At 39.4% G+C, this 19,239-nt stretch overlaps 1 protein-coding gene across 1 annotated transcript in view; it reads right to left on the bottom strand.

Moving 5' to 3' along the window:
• Positions 1-4,129: 4,129 nt before the first annotated feature.
• LOC139474074 (circumsporozoite protein-like) overlaps positions 4,130-19,239 on the bottom strand; it is a 38,784-nt gene continuing 23,674 nt past the window's right edge. Inside the window, exons 4-5 of the mRNA XM_071256933.1 lie at positions 11,211-11,429; positions 4,130-4,340 (exon numbers count right to left, since the gene is read on the bottom strand). Coding sequence (XP_071113034.1) covers positions 4,130-4,340; positions 11,211-11,429 — 430 coding nt within the window. The remainder of the gene's footprint in view (positions 4,341-11,210; positions 11,430-19,239) is intronic.

The raw sequence follows: 19,239 nt of genomic DNA, 5'->3' as shown, positions 1-19,239 counted from the left end.
CTGTACTGTGACAATAGGTCGGGGTGTAACAGTACTGTGACAATAGGTCGGGGTGTACCAGTACTGTGACAATAGGTAGGGGTGTATCTGTACTGTGACAATAGGTCGGGGTGTACCAGTACTGTGACAAAAGGTCGGGGTGTATCTGTACTGTGATCAAGGGGCGGGGTGTACCAGTACTGTGACAATAGGTCGGAGTGTAACAGTGCAGTGACAATAGGTCGGGGTGTACCTGTACTGTGACAAAAGGTCGGAGTATACCAGTACTGTGACAATAGGTGGGGGTGTAACACTCCTGTGACAATAGGTGGGGGTTTATCTGTACTGTGATAAAGGGGCGGGGTGTACCTGTAGTGTGACAATAGGTCGGAGTGTACCAGTACTGTGACAATAGGTGGGGGTGTAACATTGCTGTAATAATAGGGCGGGGTGTACCAGTACTGTGACAATAGGTCGGGGTGTACCTGTACTGTAACAATAGGTCTGAGTATACCAGTACTGTGACAATAGGACGGGGTGTACCTGTACTGTGACAATAGGTGGGGGTGTAACACTCCTGTGACAATAGGTTGGAGTTTATCTGTACTGTGATAAAGGGGCGGGGTGTACCTGTAGTGTGACAATAGGTCGGAGTGTACCAGTACTGTGACAAAAGGTCGGAGTGTAACAGTGCTGTGACAATAGGTCGGATTGTAAAAGTATTGTGACAATAGGTCGGGGTGTATCTGTACTGCGACAATAGGTCGGTGTATACCAGTACTGTGACAATAGGTCGGGGTGTAACAGTGTTGTGACAATAGGTCGGGGTGTACCAGTCGGGCGTGTTCACATGTCAGTGGGAGACATCAGTCTGCATACTTCAGACTGTGTTCACATGTCAGTTGGAGACATCAGTCAGCATACCCCAGACTGTGTTTACAAGTCACTTGGAGACATCAGTCAGCATACCCCAGACTTTGTTCACATGTCAGATGGAGCCAGCGGTCAGCATACCCCAGACTGTGTTCACATGTCAGTTGGAGACATCAGTCCGCATACCCCAGACTGTGTTCACATGTTAGTGGGAGACAACAGTCAGCATACCCCAGATTGTGTTTACAGTCAGTTGGAGACATCAGTCAGCATACCCCAGACTGTGTTCACATGTCAGTGGGAGACATCTGTCCGCATACTCCAGACTGTGTTCACATGTCAGTTGGAGACATCACTCAGCATACTCTAGACTGTGTTCACATGTCAGTTGGAGACATCAGTCAGCATACCCCAGACTGTGTTCACATGTCAGTGGGAGACATCAGTCAGCATACCCCAGACTGTGTTCACATGCCAATGGGAGACATTAGTCCGCATACTCCAGACTGTGTTCACATACAGTTGGAGACATCAGTCACCATACCCCAGACTGTGTTGAGATGTCAGTTGGAGACATCAATCAGCATATCCCAGACTGTGTTCACAGATCAGTGGGAGACATCAGTCAGCATACCCCAGACTGTGTTCAGATGTCAGTTGGAGACATCAATCAGCATACCCCAGACTGTGTTCACATGTCAGTGGGAGACATCAGTCAGCATATCCCAGACTGTTTTTACATGTCATTTGGAGACATCAATCAGCATATCCCAGACTGTGTTCACATGTCAGTTGGAGACATCAGTCAGCATACCTAAGACTGTGCTACATGCCAATGGGAGACATCAATCAGCATATCCCAGACTGTGTTCACATGCCAGTGGGAGACATCAGTCAGCATACCCCAGACTGTGTTTACATGTCAGTTGGAGACATCAATCAGCATACCCCAGACTGTGTTCACATGTCAGTTGGAGACATCAATCAGCATATCCCAGACTGTGTTCACATGTCAGTTGGAGACAACAATCAGCATACCCCAGACTGTGTTCACATGTCAGTTGGAGACATCAGTCAGCATACCCCAGACTGTGTTCACATGTCAGTTGGAGACATCAGTCAGCATACCCCAGACTGTGTTCACATGTCAGTTGGAGACATCAGTCAGCATACCCCAGACTGTGTTCACATGTCAGTTGGAGACATCAGTCAGCATACCCCAGACTGTGTTCACATGTCAGTTGGAGACATCAGTCAGCATACCCAAGACTGTGTTCACATGCCAGTTGGAGACATCAATCAGCATATCCCAGACTGTGTTCACATGTCAGTTGGAGACATCAGTCAGCATACCTAAGACTGTTCTACATGCCAATGGGAGACATCAATCAGCATATCCCAGACTGTGTTCACATGTCAGTGGGAGACATCAGTCAGCATACCCCAGACTGTGTTCACATGTCAGTTGGAGATATCAGTCAGCATACCTAAGACTGTGCTACATGCCAGTGTTAGACATCAATCAGCATATCCCAGACTGTTCACATGTCAGTTGGAGACATCAATCAGCATTTCCCAGACTGTGTTCACATGTCAGTGGGAGACATCAGTCAGCATACCCCAGACTGTGTTTACATGTCAGTTGGAGACATCAATCAGCATATCCCAGACTGTGTTCACATGTCAGTGGGAGACAGCAGTCAGCATACCCCAGACTGTGTTCAGATGCCAGTGGGAGTTGAAGTGACGAACGGGAACATTTTTCATTTTATGATCGCTTCATCCATTATTCGTGGTCTTGCAATATATACTCAACAAAAGTTCCTTTGACACCAATATTTTAGTATATTTTTCAAACAAGTAAAGTTTGGTTTATAATATTGTAGTATATGTATGGAATCAAGTCACAACAACGCCACTGCTACAGAAAAAGCATGCATGCCATGCCTAAGTTGACTTTTATGCAAGCCCCATGCATTTCACTTCCCAAGAATGGATATAAAAACATGTACGCTAACGGGATTCCATAATTATGCATTGTTTACCATGGTGCTCTAAAACAACCACTCAGAAAAAAAAAATTACGCATTCAACATTACGAAATGCCATGCCTGTCCGTAAATGAGTGTTTGCGAGCCATTGGTATGCTTGAAGCAGGATCAAGTCAGCGTGATGTTGCAAGACAATTTAACGTCCACTGAAACACCATTTGGCGTTTATGGCAACGTTGGCAACAGACGAATGCAGTCAGAGACCATCCTCGGGGTGGCAGGCCACGTGTAACCAATAATCGACAAGACAACATGATTCGAACAACACACCTACGAAATAATCGATTCCAGCCAGCAACAGTGACTGCAAGAAGCATCCCTGGTCTTCGACGAATATATTCACAAGTCGTATGTCGCCGCCTCACTTGTGCAGGGACTGTCGCCAGAAGACCCGCCAGAGGTCCCATTTTGACAGGAAACAACCGTCAAGCACGTCTACACCGATGCAGACAGCGTCTACGCTGGACGGCCATGCAGTGGGAACAAGTTTTCACTGACGAGTCTCGTCTTCACTTCAGTCACAGCGATAGACAGATTCGAGTGTACCGACGCCGAGGTGAACGTTGCGTCAATCATTGTGTCATGGAAGAAGATCGGTTCGGGGGCGGCAGCATTATGTTATGGGGTGGGATTACAGCAAGACAGAGGACCCGTTTGATAGTGGTAGAGGGAAATCTCAATGGACAGCGCTACCGCGACGAGATCATGGGCCTTGTTGTTCTACCGTTTTTGCGTCGTCATGGCCCAGGCATTACCTTTCAACATGACAACGCTCGGCCTCTTAATGCTCGACTTGTTCAGGATTCTTTTCAGCAGAACAACGTGAATGTCATCCCCTGGCTGGTTCGCTCCCCTGATCTCTCACCAATCGAGCACATGTGGGATGAGATGGATCGGCGCATGGACAGATATCCCACTGGTCCATTCCCTGAGACGAAGATGTGTTGTTTGCATCGCAACCAGAGGTGGACACACACGCTATTGATTTGTAAATTGACATTAAATCACAGGGACTTTTGTTGTTCAGTATGTGATTACACGGGTGTATTTATAGGGAAGTGTGTAATACTAATATTTCAGTATCAGAGATAAAAATTTTGATGCAAAGATTAAACTATGAAGCTTGTTGGAATGAGTTCCACACATCTTATCACACTCGCGTGTATCCACGTGCATATCCACTCCCTCCACGGAAGTAAAGATGTGCACGTGCAAGTGTGACATCATCATAAATGAGGGTTGGCGTTGGGGTTTGGGTTTGGGTTAGGGTTGGGGCTGGGGGTAGGGTTGGGATCGGGGTGAGGGTAATGGTTAGGAATAGGGTTAGGGTTAGGGTTAGGGTTAGGAGTAGGTTTGGGGTTGGGGTCGAGATGAGGGCTAGGATTAGGGTTAGGGTTAGGGTTAGGGTTAGTGTCACTGGCAATGAACAGCAGCGCACTACAGGACCACCTCACCCAGAACACCTAAGGTGTTATTAGACGACCAGTATTTCATAGTACTCGCCATAACGCAAAGCATGTTTCTGTGTAACGTACTGGTGCATTGTGACGTTTCGGTTGTTGTAGAAGCTACTTGAGTTGCCACAGCAGCAGTTCAGTGGGTTCCACTTTGAAATAACGGTTAAAAACGACCTTTGACAAAATTTAGATGAATTCTTGAAAATTGTATTAAATAAAAGTTATCACGCGAGTGTGTTTTAAATATCCTGTATTAGAATTAAATATTGTATTTAGTGACTCTTGTCAAGCTGAATACATCGTCTGTTTTTTTCCTATTACATGATATTTACCATCCCCAAACACAACCTCTTTATCATATAATGTCATTCTTCAATTCTGGTCATCATATTAATCACAATTATCAAAGAACATTAATTCAGGTTGTATTAACTGTTTGCCAAAGCGCTGTTTTTGTACTTTTAAACCATGTGCTAAACATCGAAATTTCGCCAAAACTCTTACAAGATCCTTATCAAAGCCTGAGAGTAAACAGAGTTTCCAATAGTGATTTCTATGAGGCATAATGGGTCAAGAACACAGAATTGTTAATCTTTTGACTCCAGTTTTGTACAACAATGTCATACATCTTCTCTTGAATAATCCCGTAAAACAATGTATATGCCCACAGTCCTGCGATAACAACGCATAAACAAAACCAGTTTCAAACAAAAGCATTCTCTCACATGAGATGCCCAATTAACACTACGATTATCATCTTGCACTTTCAGCATTTTATAATAAGTATGTGGAAGTCGATTTGAATTCATGCACATCTATCTGCACCAATATCTTATACATCGGCTGAAATAAATAACACTTAGATGATAACGGCCAACTTCACCAAGAACCGCATTAGATGATGCTTTGTTACTGATTGACAAATATATTCTTTAAAAAAGAACTTTGTACTTTTTCTATATTTTCTCCAAATGTAAATCCCCAAATTTCACTTCCATAACAAGCCCTCGGAGCTATTTTACTGCTGAATATAGAAACAATTACCTTAAATGACAGGTACCGATAGGGCTTAGTCAACTTAAAACTAGGAAAACATGCTTTCTTGGCCTGTGTCGCTTGGTTGCACATGTCTTAGACTACAGAAGACGTGATGTAAATGCCAATGCCCAAGTATATATGATATATGTTACTATTTTCATTTCTGTATTTTTATAGTACCATTTTTCAAATTGTTTAATAACACCACCATTTCTGAATACAATTATATTTGATTTATCCATATTGACTTCCAGGCCCCAAGTATCACAAAAATATTCCAATTTATCTCATTTTCTCTGTAACTCAATTACAGAGTCCGCTGCTAAGACAATGTCATCCGCAAACAGCAACAATTTGATTTCAGCAATACATTCATTAACAAGAATTCCTTTTGTTACACTATTATCTAAATCGGTTGAAAGTTGGTTTATAAAGAATATAAATAACAGAGGGCTTAACATACAGCCCTGTCGGACTCCACTGGAGGTCTGAAATACGTCAGTTCTAAAATTTTCCGTACGAACACCAGCAAAAACATTTTCTTTCATATTCTTTGACACTTAAAACATTTTGCCATGTATGCCTTTCATTAAAAGCAGGTATAATAACTTAGTTCTATCAACGGAATCAAACGCTTTCCGGAAGTCAATAAATGCGGCATAAAAACAATGCTTTGGTTTTCGAAGATATTTTTGCGCTAAAGACTGTAGAACAGAGATATTGTCGCTAGTCGAATGATCGTGTCTGAAACCAGCTTGGGCTTCTGTTAAAACTTCATTTACTTCCAACCACTGCCGTAGTCTACGTTCAATAATGGAGTTAAACACTTTGCCCCATTACATTTAGCAATGAAATGCCCCTGTAATTATTAGGATCACACGTGTCTCCATAAATTGGGGAAAATTGTAGTATCCAAAATAGACTTAAACAAAAGATATATATATATATATATATATATATATATATATATATATATATATATATATATATATATATATATATATATATATATATATATATATATGGAACGAATTACAAAGCATTCTTATAAAACTCCGGTGGCAAACCATCTACTCCTGGAGCTTTACCCGGTTTTAATGATTTGATGACCCATCTTACTTCATCTTCAGCTATAAAATCTGCATTATTGCAATCGTCGCATGTTAAGCAATCATGTTCTTTAACAATTTCGGATACTGCGCTATCAAAATCCGTTTGCGCTGACGTTCTGTCATATCTTTATTAAAGTAATCTCCTTTTCCTTACAGGTCTTTTTAAAATCACGTTTGGACTCTAAATACACATCTAGGTTTGCTTTCGTTTTGGATTTTCGAAGAATATGTAATCGATCATATGTAATTCGTTTATTTGATTGAACATTCCTCATCATACTATCCAGGCTGCTTATTTGCAGCCTTATCATTTGTCGGCGTCTTCTCCATGTGCGCACCAGTAATCTGAAATAAACTCCACAGTTTGTCAGCAGCCTCGTTCACGTGAACGCAATCAAGAAAGCTGTCAGTGATTGCTTTTGCTGGGGGAGAAGAGATATTGTCTCTATAGGACTTATATCCATTCTCGCCCGACACATATCTTGGAAGTTTCATTGTAATTAATGTTTCCTGGTCACTCGGTGACGGCGGCTGACTAATAGAATGTAACAATTGACAGGAAATGGGCAGGTGGCCTGACTCCGTTCTACTGTGTACATATACATCTTTGATAGCATTAAAACTGTTTGAAGATGCAAGAAAATAATCTATCAAATTAGTCCCATTTGGGCCTATGTACGTATAACCAGTCACCTGGTTTCCGTCCATTTACAATATGAATTCCCCACTGTTTACATATATTTAACTTCTTTGATAGGCATTTAGAAGTTGGAGTACTAAGTAAGGATAACAATTTATGGATGAACAACAGCTCTTAATTGTAATAAAGAAGTTGTTCCTCCATAAATTCTTATCCTTACTTACATATATTTAATAATGACAAACCAAACTTATTTATTTTCTCATCTTGTGTTTTCCTTCCTTCGCAGAGCATATCTGTTTCATACATCTCTCCTTGATCCAGCAATTCAACATCACTTTCATTCTCTAAAATAAAAAATCCTCCTGGGATGCATTTCGTGCATTTTCTGAAGTCAGTATGGCAAATAAAACCATTTGAACACTTACAGGATTCTTTTATCTGTTGCAAACTGAAATTGTTTCAGATTTGGTAAAAAAACATAACTTTGCATTAAATCTTATTCAATGTCACATGAACTTTTGTTTTTCAGTATATAACAAAGTCAGTACTGCAATAACTTAAAAGCACATCAGAATTGAACGTAATGTCCTTCAATGTAACCTTTAGTCAATTATTAGCAGACAGCTGGGTTATTTTCAACGTGTTGACCACGACCGGTCGCTGCAAGCTCCCCACCAATAACACCTATGTAATGTGGCTGTTACATGACACTCTGTAACAGCAATAACACCTATGTAATGTGGCTGTTATATGACACTCTGTAACAGCAATAACACCTATGTAATGTGGCTGTTATATGACACTCTGTAATAGCAATAACACCTATGTAATGTGGCTGTTACATGGCACTCTGTAATAGCAATAACACCTATGTAATGTGGCTGTTACATGGCACTCTGTAACAGCAATAACACCTATGTAATGTGGCTGTTACATGGCACTCTGTAACAGCAATAACACCTATGTAATGTGACTGTTACATGACACTCTGTAATAGCAATAACATAGGCAATAAGTATTCCTAAACACATCTAGCACATACATATATAAATCAATTAAATATTGCATAAAGGAGTTAAAAGCGGCGTCGTAAAACCATACTTACTCACTCACTCACTCTATCTAGGTACTTCCTCCATTCTGAAACTTTATTTGCAGCACAGAATAAATATATACCATTTCCTTGTATATAGGACCACGCAGTAGCCACACTATATCGTGTATTCTTTTCCTAACAGTGAAACCAGTTATCTAAACTCAGTCAAATGCAATCAACGTCCTGAAATACTCACAGGATGTAACAGCGTGTGAGCGTGAACAAACGGATTTTGAATATAATGAAATACATTATGTTGAATCTGTAATTCTCTGATCTGATAAACCCTTCAAAATACCGTATCATTTACAAATGTGCTCTAATCAGCGTTCAAAAGTTTCCTCATAGGAAAACCTCTACTCTCATAGAAATAAGAAATCAATCATTTCAAACAAAATTGTATGAAGTAGTGAAGAGTTGCTGCAGCCCGTGTGCAGACATGTAATACGAAATGGTGAGAAGTCAACGAATACTTCTGTTTAAACTCGTTTATGACAGCAGACACACACACACACACACACACACATACTATTTCCATTTTGAAGAGGTGTAGCATAATGATGGTCATGTGATGGGTGTTGTTGCCCACAATTAACCAATGTTAGAATTTATGCAAAGTCGTGAACAAACATGTCGTACGTCTACCATCTCTTTACCTATAATGCATGTTGTCAACCATCAACTCATTATTTACAAATTTCATGTCAGCGTTATATCTTTCCTCTATTTATGAATCCCTTTCATTTCCAATTACATAGGTATCATTATCAACCATCGACACAACACTGTCTGCATCAGTGTCGCGCCCAGTTACATTCATAGCATTATCAACCATCATATCATCACTCACATCGACCTGTCCAGTTGTGTATATGTAATTATCTACCATGTAACAGTGCGATGTAGAAGGGGTGGTTCCCCGTACATATATATTGTTCTCCATCATTTCCACGTGTGTATCCTCGGGTACAGATGCAGGTGTCTTCCTCGACGGACCGGGTTTGTAACAGCGCAAGGTATCATCATCACCATCAGTGCTTAAAGATGCCCCACCACATTTCCCTCTGAAGCAAATCGAATGTGATCCTGTCATTCTACACCTTGTACAGTTTGACATGTAGATTTGAAAAACAACATAAATATCGTTTGAGGGCGATATATGTAACTATATGTGTATATAACTATTCATTCTAACCTCGAGGACGTATTTAACATCATTTTTGGACATTGGACGCCCCATTGGGGCGGGTCAAGTTGTAGCAAGGCGTGGAGTCATCCTACAGATGACATCCTTACTTTGTCAGCTTGCTGACGGGGTTAACCTCTTTGGTCATGTGGTCAAGGCGTCCGAGCTCGGATCAGAAGGCCAGTGTTTCGAATCCCATCACGGGACTCGTAAATCTTATGGCCGCTACAAAGTCAGGATCCATTGATCTTTCGTTCGAAATCCAAATATGCACGGATTATGAGCCGTGTTTTTGGTTTTCACAAAACATCCGATATATTAAACCGTGAAGTACTGTTTAGAGAGGAGTTAAACCCAGTCTATCTTCTCATAGAAATGTAGCTGTGTGACACCGGTGAAACAGTGCTTGAAGAATTTGAAGAATGCTTAATTATTATGGTTTTTATGGAGTTTCCTTTTCCCTACTGAAACCTTTTTTAAAGTAAGCCTTTTCACAAAAAACGTGCGTATGAATACATTGATAGCATGCATATTAGCATAAATAATCGGATATCGGCTGCCAATAACCCAACTGAACTGCATTCCGTATTCCTCTATTAATCCATGCCGGCGCCCTGGTGTCTAATAGTGAAAATACGGTACATTTTATGTTTGATATTTTGGCGACGATTTTAATGCCCCAGGCCGTAACCCTGACATATTAGATGATGAGATGACAACACTAAGGAAGGCATATTTTTGCATACAAATGACAAAGTTTATGTAACTGTTTTGAACCCTTATTTTGAAGTAGTCGAAACTAGGAGTATTTTCATCTTGAACATTCGTAATATTTGTTACATTTGTATCTACCTGTGACCCCTTTTCAGAATGTTCTGACAGCGGACCTTTGTACACGTGTGTGATTACTGTTCCAAGAGAATCCGTTTTCAAAACGGTCTTGTCGTTATGGTGAAATGGAGATAAAAGTGTGTTAAAAGTTTGATGTATTCCCATGTAGAGTAGATTATCTATACATTTGCAACAGTGCCCGGTTCCAAATTAACAAAAGCGGCATATTCTCTAAAATGGGACTTCATCATATCTCCTAAATGTTTACCTGCGAACTGCAACCACGGCTATGACAAGAACGCCCACGCCAATGACTGCAGCAATTGTCCCTGCTATCAAGACGGTATCTGTAACAAGAAACACCGTCCATATGCTTATTGCATCTCTATCAACATCAGCTCCATTTACTTTCATCGTGTATAACTAGTTTATAACCTCTTCTAGTGTCATGTATGACTAGTTGACAAGCTACTCCTGTGATAGTTATATAACTAGTTAATAAACTACTCAATTGTTAAGTATAACTATTTGCAACCTGGTCCAATAAAATGTAAACTAGTTGACAACCTACTCCAGTGACGTGTACAACTAGTTCAGCAACTTTGTGCGGACTATGATAAGTGTTCTGAGAAAATGTCAATGTTTGATTTTATTTCTTTGAGGAAGTTAACTATTTTCAAAATTTATATGAACAACATATCTGTCGAGCAGGTTTTTGTTTTTTCTTGTTTTTATGAAATATGACAGGTCAAGTGTTTCAGAATTTGTTGGATTCATCATCCGCAATACTTTCTCATGTTTTTATTCTGAAGAAATCTGCATCTGCCCAAGCGTCTTATGTATTGAGATCAACATTCTATTACCAATCATTAATGTTGGTAACTAAGTCCATGTTTCTTTCAACTTCATTAAATATAGACAATTAGGAAGTGTTTCTGTCCTACTTGGATGTTTGGTCATCGGTGGTGCAGTTGGTGAGACTGTTGTTGGTGTTGGCAGCGGTGCAGCTGGCTTGGTTGTTGTTGGAAGTTGCTTTGGTGCACTTGATGAGGTTGTTGTTGGTATTGGCAGCGGTGCGGGTTGCGTGGTTGTTGTTGGGGATTGCTTTGGTGCACTTGATGAGGTTGCTTTTTGGGGAAGATGTGATGGTTGTCGTGTCATCTCTTGTGAAGTTGTTGAAGTTGTTAAAATATCCGCAAATAGAAACCAATGAAATACTTGTAATATCATGTTTTATCCTCCAAGCGCAACACATGGCAACCATTAAAACTACATCAACATATTGAGAAGAATATTGATTATTGATGTGGCAAGTGTAGTGACTTAACTGTTTCATATGAAATAATTGTGTTTTAGGAAGAGCATTGTATTGTTGTTGTGTAGTGATCCAATAGTTTCTATAACATAGGTATAGCAACTTAGCCATTGGTGCATAGGTTTCGTTGTCTTTTTCTCTTTTAATTTGGATTTGGTAAGGCCTGGAGTAGTCAGGAAAAAGGAAATCACGCAGGTTTTGTTACACTCTTCAAACAGAGATTACATGATCCTGTTTTCCAATCAGGGGAACAATCCTGGCACTGAGGTCCTCTTAAATGTTGTTATTGTGACCAGCTGAAAGCTCAACAAATCCATAACCGATGTTCCTCAACATCTGAGAGTAAACTATTCAAGGTGTTGATGCTGAGACAAGTGGATACACAAATAGAATGATATATAGTTAATGACTGAATATACTGTGTCATATCAATCTAAAGGTCGGTGTCATTGTTAAGATGAATGGCAAAATACTTTATGCTTGTGAGTCCTGGACAGATGGAAGAGATACATTTTGTGTAACAGTTACCCTTTCATGAATAATTTGCAGCAACATTGATATAATCAAACATGTCTGTTAATGTCTATGCAATGTGATAAGGGAAAGAATATCCGAAGGAATACTAAGCATATGTAAATGTATGAGCTTACCTTGATCACACAGAGGGGCACTGAACATGTTCTTCTTAGATACTAACTTAATAACATGTTATGAGTGATGCGGTTGTTGATGTGTGTTTTTTATTTTATTACAGAATAGTGTTAATGCGGTGATTTTACCTGTTGCTGTGATCTTCTTCGCTGTACTTTCTGTAGCTGCAGGTGTTTGTGGAGGGAGACACGTAGGGATGCGGGATGTTTCCAACTCTCTAGTGAACGTTACACACATGGATCCGATACCTAGAGATGAAACAATATTGATATTCAGGACACAACTATCACAATATCTTTACCACACATGATGAAACGACTCATGCCACGAATACAAACAATTACGTGCACAATTATATTGGGATCAAATAGAACCTTCACATGAAACTACTCTACATTATACGCCTTACGCTGATTTTAACGAAGATTTACTGAACAGCAACCTTCATCATCTGCACGATATTTTATAGAAAGAGTTTACTGATGTAGTTAAAGAGCCGACATGCGTCACTGAGTATTCACAAACTCTGCTTGACCCTATTGTTATCAGTGACGATTGTAATTGTAGTGAGTGTTGTTGACTTCAGCACGGATGTTTGACAACAAGGGGGGTTGTTGTTTCGCAAGCGAACTACATTGACATGAACAAATCCTATGTAAGAGAGGTTCTGATTGAATGGTGACTTTGCTAAGTTAAAGGAATTGATTGAGTCAACTGAATGGATGCGCTTGTTTAATAGCTGCGAGTCTATTGATGTAATATATGTATGTGACATTTTTCAAACAAAGAAAGAAAGTAAATAATTTGAAGAAATCCCACCTCTGGTCACTAATAACAACACAGTACATGAAGCATTTTCTGATTTTGATAAGGATGAATCAAAGATTATTTTATATCAGTTTCCAATGTTGATGATGAACCCCCTCGCTATCACCACTTGTGAAACTATGTGATCATGGATTGGATTACACCATTATAGAAAATCGGTCAATGAAGCAAGCGGTTCCGACAACCTGAACCACACATTACGAAAATACTAAAAAATGTTTCACTATCCATTGTCAATCCCTTACGCTTGTTATTCAGTTATTCTCTTGAACAAAGCACATTCCCATCACAGTGGAAACTAGCTAATGTAATAATGCCTTTGTACAAAAGGGGCGATAAATCCCACCATTCCAACTACAGTCCTATTTCACTGGTATCTTGTCTTGGAAAATTATTTGAAAGAATTTATTTTTAAAAGAATATAGAATTACTTTCTGGAGAATAAACTACTTTTCCACTACTGTGCCACTGAACATGTAGAAACTCCAAAACACCTGGGGGGCACTTTATCTCAAGAAACGAAAGGGACTGCACATGTTTCAATTATTGCTTGGTCAACAGCGAAATATAAATGTTAAAAATAGTTATTCTGCAGCTGAATTAAAAACAAACATTTATCCAAATGTTATTAGATCTCCATATTATTTCAGTTATGGAAAGCGTGAAATTAATATTATACACACAAGACTTAGACACAGATGTAGCCATATAAATGATTTATTTAGGGTTAATTTATCGGACACTTTTTCTTGCTCTTGCAGTTCCTCATGTGGTAATGCTTTTCACTTGTTTCTTGAATGTAAGTAGTATTATTAATAAGGCAATCTTTGTTTATGAACATTAGGAATACAGTTGCGCAGCCCAATTTAGAAACAATTCCAGGTGGTAACAAATATCTCTCCGAGGAACAAAATTTTTAAATATGTCCATCAATTTATTGTAGAAACAAACGGATTTTAAATTTATCTTAATGTAACTAGAATTATATCTATCGCCAGCTACTTCTAAATTATCTTGGTGCACGGGTGGCCCAGTCGCGATTCGCGTCCCTTGGGCACGCCAGAAACCTATGATTGTGGGTTCGAATCCCGGTTCGCCTCCATTTTGGTTCTAGCTTTGTCAGCACCATACCCGTGCTCTTGGGTTTCACCGAAGTGATAAACGTCAAAGACCTAAATTACTTTCCTCCCATATTAAGCCGACACGCCGTGATATAACTGGACTACTGTTAAAAGCGCGTTAAATCCAACTCACTCACTCTTTATTATCTTGGTTTACATGTACTTGCATATTTCATACACGCCTGTTTCAATACAAAACGACATAGTTATATTTTATTTTTCCATTAGTTTTGGTGTTCGATTTAACTTTGATTTTAAAGCAAAACAATAGCATTCCATGTAATTATCACAGCTTAGTTATATTCTATATTTTCCGCCCTACACTTCAGTTTAAAATGTCTATTATATTATTAACTACTGTGGTATTATATAGATACATTAAATATATTTCACAAATGTACCATTGTATACTTATAAATATAAATGTAACTCACGTATATCTATGTGTTTGTGTTTATGTGTATGTTGGTATGTCTTTGTGTGCAATACTGTATATATATATGTACGTTAGTGCGTATGTATGTGTGTGTGTTATTATATATTCTCATTTCTAGAGTATAATTTCTCTGCACTGTGCATATATTCTGCACATTATTATTCACGTATTACAATGTAATGACATGTATGTCGGAGACGGCTTCGTACGTTTGTCACTTGTGCCTACTCCATTTCATTTTCCGCAATAAATTATGTTTAATCAAACAAAAGTAGTGAACATCCAAAATATGATAAAATATTATACTGACCAGAGCCGATTTAACCCAACCCTGTCATTAGAAAGTAGCTTTGAGACGATGTTGATATATCGTCTGCTAAGCTAGTTCCTCTGCGCATGTCGGAAAACCTCGTGTTGTGAGAAAGTGTGTGAGTGTGTATGAGTGATGTAAGCTGAAGAAAAATAAAAGAAGCAAAGTGTATGCAGCGGTTGGTTTTGGTTATAAGACTGGCATAAACAGACAACAGTGAAAAAGTGGTAATTAATCTATATTTACCTGCAAACCACAATCAGGGCAATAACGATAACGACCGAAAATATGAGTGCTGGCGAGAACTAGCTGGCGAGAACTAGCGGGCGAGAACTAGCTGGCGAGAACTAGCAGGTGAGAACTAGCTGGCGAGAACTAGCAGGCGAGAACTAGCATATCATCATGAAGTAAGAAGCATTATTTCCAGTCAAAACTGCACTGATAAGCTTGACCCTGTGGATGACATTACAGATACATTATCATGAATACTTCAGCATACTTAGATTAATTCCAAGATATCCAAGAACATTATTGCGTTTACCTGCACATACACCCATAGTTCTTTCGACTCAGGGTATAAAATGTGAAAATAAGCCAACATTCTCTAAGGTGGTACAACAAAAATGCATATCAGTTAATGCAGGCTATATTGAGTTCAAACTTTACCTTCCTGAATCTGAATCGGTTACTGGGAACGAAATAAGAAACCCGAAATACACACTGTTTACTTGTATCCACACTTGCATACCACTCTTCCCGTTGTTATTGTACCGTATAGACACTTCCGGAACATGTCCTAGGTCTACTCTCTCTTTGTAAACTGTTTTTTTACCGCTGGACTGAACGTTTTTCTTCCTGGCTGAGATGCTGAGATTCCCCTGAAGTTGGCGTTGGTCAAGAATAATTACTTGCAAGTCTGTTCCAGTAACCGTAACAACACAATCTCTAGCGACTGCATAACTATCTGGATAGCCTGGAGAATGTAGGTAGAGAGGCGACTTGACTGTTTTCTTGCCTGTCGTCAATTCGCATATGTCGATACTACCTGTGTAAACAAAGTATGCGATACAGAATATGAGTTTATAAATGTGTAACTGTTATATTTGAAATTAATTCATAACGAATTTGACTTTACATATTTCCATATTAAAGTTTATTCAGAATGTGTAGTTACTTCTAACGTTTTTAGTTCTGGGGCATTACGACGGCGTAACCTAATTACCTTGTTAAAATGGAAAAGAAGCTCGGGGACAGTTTGCTTTGTAGACGGAAAACTTGCATAAGGTTTGCAATATCCACGCGCATAAATGGTAACTGGGACACTGGTGATAGCATGATTCATTCAACAATATTGATATACATACTTACATACACAAACATACTTACATTTTGCTCCATTATCAAAGGGAGGATTCGTTGGAGGGGTTACTCGTCTCAGCGGAGGTGTACAGGATTCTACAACAACAGTAGAGCTTTAAGGATAGAATAATGAATGAAAATGAACATGTTAACTGCGACTGTAGATTATTCCTACTAAAGTGATTACTTTGACAAAATATCATCAGTTTTAGAGTATTGTGTTTAAGCGTTAATGTAAAGTCGCACATTGCACAGTAGACAATAGAAGGGTACGATGTTAGGTCATCAGACAAATATTGTGACACATGCACTGAGAGTGGAAACTGCGCGCTGTGGCCCCATATTGAAATAAGTGCTGTCTATCTTTACGTATACATGTATACGTGTATGTTCCAAATTTGGAAAATTAATATCTTCGGAATACTTGGGAGAGAACTAGTTCCTGGAGTTTGGACAGGGGTAGATTTGAGTGTCTCAAGTAACGGTCACGGTGATCCTCGCGTGCCATGTTACTACCACTTTCACGCGAAGGATTTAATCCATGGTCATTACAGAGTTCAAAATAAAAGCGACAAAACCCTTTCCATAATCATAAGACATCGATTGATCAAAAAACTTCTGAGCCGTATGCCGCTTTTTGAAATATTGGTAGGAGGGCCATGCTCGATTGTACGTCCTACGAAATGCATCCTTTGGCTTTCAACTTCATACGCCATCTCAATGTGAAACGTGAAGTAAGATAGACTTTAGGAAGCATGAATATTGAAAAAAGCAAGTTTGTTGGGATGAATTGTATCTGATCGTAACGACGATCTGATAACCTAGAAATCGGAAATTGAAAGTTACTTGTTCCAGTAAATATGATATATGATTTCATTGTCAACTGTGATATTACAATATGACGGCAACTTGTACATATATGTAGGCGAGTCTGAACCATGCCAAACTTATGGTTGATATCACAAACAACGATGACACGCAATTGCAATTAGTCACACACTGTAACCTCACAATTCCCTCATACATATACTTGTACATGACATGTGCCATCCGTCTGAACAACATAAACAGTATAAACGCAATACATACTGATTGTATGTACACAAGCAAGAACTGCCCCAAAACCAATTAAGGAATGTTATAACACAATACCATTTTATTTTTTAAAATATTGTCTAGTTAACATGTGTGTAGAACCACAATTACCAGTACTGTCTACTTTAATTGCAATCAACATCACTGAGATCCAGTAAACATACCTGGTGAACATGTACCACTGGGACTGGAGGTGATCACCACAGCGAGTGCCAACACCACGTCAAGGTCCATGACCATGTACTTCAACTTGTGCACGGACAATAACACTGCAGTTTTGTCTCTCCTACAAACATTAAATATAGTCTCTTTCCCTGGATGTGTGTCTTCAATATTGCATAAATATCCCTATACAAATGATGTCAACTTCCTCCCGTTTCCCGTGACTTCACACGAGCCAACATATGCATGTTTGTGTACCACGCTCCCGTCACGGTAAATGTCCATGTTAGGTGCTGATTGTGTGTGTATTTGTGTTTAACTTGTGAATGAACATGAATGTATTTCCTCAATTATAAGTACATTGAGCAATATAGTCGAAATAGGTGGGTGGGTGCGTGCGTACTTCATTGAATGTTCATCATTATATGATGTGTGGAGTGATATCGGGGGCGTGGCATGTCGCATGTCCCTCAGCCTCACTTTCAGATCGGGTACACAATTACCTGTATAACCGTTATCTGAGTTTACACTTGCGCTTGTTATCAAAATAGAGAGTCCAGAGGGTTAGTTTTCTGGGTGATGTATTTAAATGTCATCTATACTGTCCGTCAAAGATATATACACAATGCACATGTCTGAGAGGATGCTGTTCTACACACGCAATGCGACTGAGCTGATCTGAGCAGACAGGTTCTTCACACTAGCTCCACGAGACTCCAATGTCCTACCGTCACCACCTACAAACTTTAGGGTTATACATCATCTCTCAATCGCCTTCATTGTTATCAACTCCTCTCACATAGATATCATTTGCTACCATTTTATCATCTTCCACGGTTGACGGGCCAATAATCTTCATGTCATTTGCTGCATTCAAACTGGCAACAATAGACTCATTATCACGTGGACGATCAGATCACAACATTTGACATGGGGGGTTTGATAAAGGTACTTATATAATTTCCTTAAAGTGTCTACCCTGTTAGAAGATGTAAGTGTTGAACCAACAATTCGCGTCATAAATAGAGACGACCTTTGTTACGTATGTACCCTATAAGTATCTGTACATGTTAAACCATCCACTTGCATCATCCAACAGATTCGACATTATGCACGGCTCTACTCTGTCACTACCCAGTGTACTATTGTCGTGCTGTATTGTACCATTACCGGCTGTGATAGAGTGTAAGGTATCAGAGTAACCTCTCTTGGCAGCTAAGCTGCGGGACGCACTTTTTTACCGGATGTACCACCCGAGTAATTTTGGCAATAAAACAAAGACGGAAGACCAGATGTCGTTCACTATTATTTATTCGTGCAAGCAAGCAAACAGTCCAGTTCACGTGCTACAATCATTCTTTGTGAGTAAGAATATTACACCAAGAACAGTGAACTATGTTCATAACGAACACTCTTTTAGCGAACTGATGGATATAACGAAATGTGTTTTGATACCGTCAACTTGCTGTTTATTTGCTATACGTCTGCTGTACATATGCTTATAACTTACTACGGTCATAACGAACTAAAATTAGTGGTCCCGTTGAGTTCGTTATTACCGTAGTTTACTGTAACTGTGCATGTTGACTTATCAAATTGTGTCATCTAACAGATACGACAATTGGCACGTGTCTACCCTATCAGTAACTTTAAATGACGAATCAACAACATGCATCATTAACAGATTCGACCCTTA

The sequence above is a fragment of the Haliotis cracherodii genome, unplaced genomic scaffold (assembly GCF_022045235.1).
Source record: "Haliotis cracherodii isolate W230 unplaced genomic scaffold, xgHalCrac1.p SCAF_3, whole genome shotgun sequence".
Taxonomy (NCBI): domain Eukaryota; kingdom Metazoa; phylum Mollusca; class Gastropoda; order Lepetellida; family Haliotidae; genus Haliotis; species Haliotis cracherodii.
This window is presented reverse-complemented; position numbering and strand designations above follow the sequence as displayed.